We start from the raw sequence: 7,020 nt of genomic DNA on the forward strand, positions 1-7,020 counted from the left end.
TACTTTGTGCCAGGGAGGTTTTTTTAATGTCAATGATTAGCAACAGCATTGATTTCGTTGCATTGAAACACTGCAGTGCTCCATAATACAGCAGTGATGCCCATAGTGGGAACGAGGAGAATGGCAACGTATTAGCCTCGTTGGACAAACGTGAGAAAATGGCTTTATCTGATGGGAAAGAGTAAAAACTACAATTTGGAAGATTGAGGTTTAAATGGGGATATTTTTGTCCTCTGGTCTGAGTGTCTGTATTTTGGCTACACAGTTTATTGTAGACAACATAGGAGCTGAAGTTGCACTTCCAAAATACATTTTAAAAAGCTCAAACCCTTGCCAAGATGTATGTAATTTGCATTAACACAGCCAAGAATGTCCCTATTGATGCTTAAAGGTTAAATTACTACTGCCCAGGTGTTTAGAATGAGTTCCTACTTTTCAAGCGATCATTAGTTTCCTTTCATTGTTTCCACACTTTGAAAATCTACTTACGGTCCTAAAACTCGCTGGAGATCTTGTAGGTAATTCACAGTGAGCATTTTGTCACGTTGAAGTTATTGTCGCATGATAACGCAGCTGTGAGCAGAAACTGCTTTGAGAATATCCGAGAGAGCTAGCTGCCAAACAACTTGATACAGTTAATACAAGAAGAAGACATGTTTATTTATCGATTGTCCTCTGGGTTTGATTGTCCAATAACACAGCTTGTGATTGAAACACTATTTTCATGGTTTACTGCAATCAATGGACACCTGTGGGGGAAATCATATTAAAATGTTTGTTGGACAATAAGAGGATTTTTCATCCATTGCTATATTCGCTCCTATGTGAGTGTATAACAAAAGGATTAATAACTTTCTCAGTAGCAAACCAAGAAGGTCACACAACAAAAGACACTAATATGAACAGACAAATTACACGATTGCAATGAAAGCAAGTGACTGTGAAAAGTGTAGCTTCAATGGAAACATGACAACGATGTAACCTTGGTTGGTACCTAAAGTGGCATGCCTACCAACAAGCTTCTACAAACCTAATAAATACCATCCGTTATATGAGGCTCTTTAGATTTGTAGTATACTGCAAGTGAGATATTATCACCAGAAACAAAAAGTTATTAAACACAACAGGAGAAAACATGAGATTGCATTTCTACAATTTTCATATTCCATCTTGATTCAATGACATTTTTAATTAACGCGATACCCGTGATCACATCCACACAGTCCAACAGCCCTGCTGGGGCTCTGACAGCTTCTCCGGCGAGGCTTCCTTTTAATTGGCTCATGTTGAGGTTATTATAATTCAAGAAGGTTGTGTTTCTCTGACCAGTGTGTTGTTTGTCTTTGAAGTGCTCTCGTGGCGATGTTCAGCTTGTTTAGCACATCCTGCAGGCGGCTCTGAGCCAATTGAATCTGCTGTCCGTCATCTTTGTTCCATCATAACATAAATTTCGCTCTTTGATGATTAGAGGAGCAGGCGCTGGCTGTTTGGAGCGTTTGGGGATGAGTTGCATGTTGTTGATCAAAGGGGTCTGAGATTCAGGAAGGAGAGGTGATTTTTTTTTTTTTTGTTTTTATACACAGATCAAAGGAGGATATTAGCTTTTTTGTCATGATTTTGTTAAATATGTGACGGATCTGCTTTGGAAATGAAAAGGAAAAGTTTTTAAAGTTTGTTCCTACATCAATCGTGCAAATTAAGCTAAATTGAAAATGAATGTGGTAAAACATGCAGACAAAAGGCAGCGTGGGTGACTGCGATGAGTTCATTGACCTAACAGAGATGACCGGACTTTATGTGCGACGCTCAACCTCTCTCCCCTCTTTCAGCCAGCTCTCCTCTCTGCACAAAGCCCACTCGCTGCGGAGGAAGACGAGGAGAAACATGCTGGCCATCTTCGGTTTCCGGAAGAACCGCAGCCAAACGCTGTCCAATCAGGGGCCGGAGTCTGAGGCGGAGGTTTACGGAGACGGGTGTCACTTTGTTGCTACAGCACCCTCAGGGTTCGTGCGTGCACAAACACCACACCGACACACCAATTTAGAAAAGAATGGCCTTGAAAACACAACTCAATGCCCACGGGGTGCATTAGATTACAGGTTCTCAGAGTGGGAGCTGAATGGGGGCGTGAGGCACGTCAGCAGATAAGATTTGCGTGACAATTCTAAACTCCTTTTCAAAAGATATAAATCAGCCGAATCTGAATGTAGATGCATGATGCACATATTTTTAGATTCAGTGTGACTCACACTTCCTGAGGATATCATTATCTCCGATCCCATTGTGCAGCACACTTGCATAAATCAGCTTAGAAATCATAGGAAATAAAGACACTCCTTTTAATTTCAGAACTTGCCTGAAAAGTCAGTTTTTTTTAGATTTCTTCAGTATCAAAGTACTCCACTGATACCTCTATATATCCATGGGAACACTGCAACAAGAATCTGATAATAGCTGATTCGGCATACTTTTTAATGGTGCCAATTTGCTAAAAATGTTGGCGTGAACGATGGGCCTACAGTAGATAGATAACAATACACATTTTCTTTCCATATTCTACCGTCAGCAGCACCGAACTTCATAAATACCACGACAAACATCGCTCCAAATCTCCTTCATTTCTTTGTTGATACGAGAAATGGCTGATAGCTGCCAAAGTGCAGGCGGGCTGATACCAGCGAGTGTACACAGACGTAGACGACAGCCGGCGGCTCAGATTCCAGTCAGCCAAGTGACTACAGATGAGCTGTCGCATGTCAAATACGGATTAGGAGAGCAAGATGGCTGATTTCTGCCAGCAAAAAGATACTTCTTAATCACACTGTTCTCAGAGCTAACTTCATTCTGTATTTTGAATCTTTGGAAATATCAGTTTTTCCTGCAGCCCTAACATCTTCAGTGTCTCCTAACTTTTAGGACAGCCACAGAGAACGTTTACACTCTCCTTCAGCCTCCGAGGTCCGCTGCCAGAGCTGGATCTCCCGGCGAAGGGGCTGATGGGAAAAATAATGACCACCAGGGGACAAATACTCTCGTTTTGAGTCCGCCGCCAGTGCCGGTCCTCCCTCTCTCGGGCGCCGGAGGAAGCAAACACCCTTTTTATTCTCCCAGAGAGGTAAAGTCAGTGGGACCCGCCCAACCCTGTCCCCCAACAGTGACGTTCCCATACAACAAAAAAAACTGCCCCCTAATTTATGTTTCATTGGACACACATTTTTTCCTGGATTACAGTTTGACAGTTTGAAACACTTGGTTAACAATGTCAATTTAAACACACAAAAAAAGCTGCAAAACTACTTAGTTAGGTTGAGGCAACAAAAGTACTTTTGTTTCACACGGGACGTCCTGTGTATTTTGAGCCATCCACCACCCCGACCTCCTGCCTAAGCGGACTTCCTTCCTTCTTTTGAAACTTATTTGTGAAACGTCAAAAGCAAACGTGATCCAAGACAAAATATGTTTCCTGCAAAATGAAATTCGCGATCACGTTTCATTGTATGGGATGTGAGGTTTAGGACACACGTCTGGACCTGCCACAAGTATTCACTGTTACTAGAAGTTTTCCTCGGGGTGCGATCTTCTCTTTTGCCTCTTCTTGTTGTGTTTCAGCAGAAATCAGAAGTGGATGCTGTGTTTGAACATCCGTTAGAGGCGGACAAGTACTGGGTGGATGACAAACAAAGGAGTACGGTGGTTCTGCATTCAGACAAGCCGTGGCTGGAAGCGAGGCCGACCGACCAGCACGCAGAGAAACTGCGGTTTGAAAGAACTGTTGGAGAGCCGAGGACGGCGGAGAGACAGACAGACCGGTTGTGGACTGAGAGCAGACACCCGGACAGACACATGGACAGACAGTGGACTGTGGACAGACACACCCAACGGCAGATCGACAGAAAGATAGAAAGACAGTGGATGGGCGGCAGGCAGATAGACAGGTCGTGGTCGGAACACAGGCCGATGGACACTCAACAGGTGGACAATCAGTGGACGGAGAGCAGACAAGCGAGCAGGAAGTCGGAGAGACAAGTGCAGACGCTTCATTTGGCTCAAAGGCCGCTGCCTCCGTACCCGTCGGACAGGACGCCCTCGCCCAAACAGGAAACGGATCCTCTGAAGAGCGCCGAGGCGGCGGCTGCAGACTGGCATCAGCCGGACGCCCAGGGGGACAGACAAATGTGTCCCGACGCCAGCGGAGGGTTTACGGAGGGATGGAGGAGCAGTGTTGGAGGAGGACGAGCTGCTCCCTGTGCATCTAAACCCGATCCCCCGCCGCAAAGCAGCAAACCCAGCATGTCCAAACTGAGGCAGAGACATCGTCTCGAGAGCTTAGACGCTCTACCAGGTACCTCACTTTGGAAAGGACGTCTCAGCTTTTGTAAAAAAAGAGGTTTTAGCTGCCAAGGTGGCCACAGACCTACATGCGGGTGACGGTGATTTATTTTTGATTCGTAGGTACAGAGGAGGAGGAGGAAGGAGATGTAGAGAAGGATCCTGGAAAGACGGAAAAGAAAGAGAGAGAAAAAAGAAGAGACTCGGAGGGTCATCCTCCTCCGATCCCAGAAAAGGTGTGCATTTAAAAGCCATGCATGGGTCTGTCTGTCATATACACACACACACACACACACACACACACATACATACACACACACACACACACACACACAGACATATACATACACATAGACATATACATACACATAGACATATACATACACATAGACATAGACACAGACATATACAGACACAGACATATACAGACACAGACATATACATACACACAGACATATACATACACACACACGCATACATACACACACACGCATATAGACACATACATACACACAGAACTATACATACACACAGACATAGACATATACACACACACAGACATATACATACACACAGACATATACATACACACAGACATATACATACATATAGACATATACATACATACATATAGACATACATACATACACATACATATATATATATATCTCTAAGTACATCAATGGTTACTGTAAATCTACAGAGAATATGCCGATTGCAATAATTGTCTTTTTGATTTGTTATGTTTTCTTCTGGTCCACAACAAACAGCCAAAGACGTCCTCATATGGGATTTTTCCAAAAGAATCAGCCAATGAGAGGAGCTTACCTCCTCCTCCTGTGCCACCTCCAGTTCACAAGCCCGTGCACGGATTACCAGACAGAGCTGCAAGTCAAGGTAACTAATTATGAGAAGAGAAAATGTTTTCAGCAACTGCCTGACTTTGACATCACAGTACACGTTGTGCTTTTTGTTCAAAATCTTATTTGGTAATATCAAGGTGCAGATGAACAGCTCAACTTGCAGAAAACTTTAAATGGACCATAATTTAGTCAATGAACATCACGTTATTGAAGGAGAATTGAAACTGAGATTGGGACGGGCCGTTATCATACAGCGTTCGTAGCTTTACCTATGAATAACGAATGCGCTGTAGTTCAAGAAGTCAACGTTGATTTATTTGTCATGTAACTTTGGTACTTCAGTAACGGCACTTCGGTCATTATTTCGAATCCAAACCACGATCTATTGCCTAAACCTAACTAAGTTGTTTCCCGTGAAGATAGAAGTTTATTTTGAAAAGACCATTTGCTTGTAACAAATGGACATTGAGACGTGTTGAATAACTTTTCGTACGACGTCATAAGAACCGCAGTATGAGGATACGTTGACTGAGACCATAAACTCATGTTTACAATGTTTACTGAGGTAATAAATCAAGAGAGAAGTAGAGTCATTTTCTCATAGACTTCTATACAACCAGAGGAGTCGCCCCCTGGTGGACACTAGAGATAATGCAGGTTATAGACACTTAAACTGTCATTGGCTTCACTTTTCAGAACCGGAGGGCCCGCCTTTAAAATATCTAATACTTGTGTTCCTCATTACATGTAAACTAATTAGTCTTTCGTACCTGTTCAGGTGAAGAAGGACTGCGACCTCAGGCACCGATGAAACCACAGAGAAACAGAAAGGCCGTGTCTTGTGACGCAGGTGCAACTCGTCTTTTCTCCATCACAGTATACACAATTATTAATCAATTAACAAGTTTCTACACGGTGTTATATATTAACGTTGGGTATTTATGTATATACGTTTATCTGTGTGTAACGCGTCTGTATCTAACTGTTCATTTGTGTTTTTTTGTCCTCACTGAACTCAGGCACTGACAGGGAAAGCCCTAATAACGTTGAGAAGCCCCCAAATCGCAAACCCCCCGTGAAAAAACCTAGACTACCCCAAAACAGAAATAAGTCACTGGAGTTGTCTGGTACACGTCTCTGTATTTATTTATATACGTGTGTGTGTGTGTGTGTGTGTGTGTGTGTGTGTGTGTGTGTGTGGCAGATGTTACCAAGTGTGAGTCAAGTGGTAATAAAACACCACAATATGTGTTGCTGTTAAGGAACATGATCGTTAAATTGCAAAACAACGATAATTCAGCGGACTCTTTATTGTACATTTCTATATGTTGTGACCTGATACTTGTATTGATCAACCACAGATCAGATAGATATAGATAGATAGATAGATAGATAGATAGATAGATAGATAGATAGATAGATAGATAGATAGATAGATATATATTTTGTTTGATAATAGTCCCTGCCAATGATCCGTTTCCTGTCTTCTATTTCACAGACAGCCTCGACTCAGCCTCTGGTCACAGCGAGCTGTTGTGATGCCGGGAAAAAAATAATTCACCCCAACGCCGTCCGGCCGAAGCGTTTTCATGACACCTGTGGAACATTTCATTTCAACGAGGGAAACAAAGAAGAAAAAAAAAAAACATACGAGGAGGGGAGAGCCAGACAGACATCATAAAGCATCAATAACTCGCTTCTGTTGAAACGCTCACTTTCCTTAAAGGAATAGTTAGAATGTTGATGTGTGTGTGTATGAGGTTCTCCTCCACAGTCAGGGTTCTACTGCAGTAGATGAGTTGATAGAAACAGACAGGAGAACCAGCAC

General features: G+C 42.8%; 1 protein-coding gene across 6 annotated transcripts in view; it reads left to right on the forward strand.

Annotated features, from left to right (window-relative positions):
- The window catches only part of LOC116394920 (capping protein, Arp2/3 and myosin-I linker protein 3-like), a 29,551-nt gene extending 22,538 nt beyond the window's left edge, over nt 1-7,013 (forward strand). Inside the window, exons 33-40 of one of the 6 annotated variants that reach the window (XM_031868316.1) lie at nt 1,830-2,003; nt 2,917-3,115; nt 3,610-4,342; nt 4,453-4,565; nt 5,100-5,226; nt 5,971-6,042; nt 6,212-6,319; nt 6,691-7,012. In XM_031868316.1, coding sequence (XP_031724176.1) covers nt 1,830-2,003; nt 2,917-3,115; nt 3,610-4,342; nt 4,453-4,565; nt 5,100-5,226; nt 5,971-6,042; nt 6,212-6,319; nt 6,691-6,731 — 1,567 coding nt within the window. In that variant the 3' untranslated portion in view covers nt 6,732-7,012. Of the gene's footprint in view, nt 1-1,829; nt 2,004-2,916; nt 3,116-3,609; nt 4,343-4,452; nt 4,566-5,099; nt 5,227-5,970 lie in introns of all 6 variants that reach the window. The other 5 variants (XM_031868317.1, XM_031868313.1, XM_031868314.1 and 2 more) reach the window with 5 other exon arrangements.
- The last annotated feature ends 7 nt before the right edge of the window (nt 7,014-7,020 follow it).

This window comes from Anarrhichthys ocellatus, unplaced genomic scaffold (assembly GCF_004355925.1).
Source record: "Anarrhichthys ocellatus isolate YVR2014 unplaced genomic scaffold, GSC_Weel_1.0 scaffold42, whole genome shotgun sequence".
NCBI lineage: Eukaryota > Metazoa > Chordata > Actinopteri > Perciformes > Anarhichadidae > Anarrhichthys > Anarrhichthys ocellatus.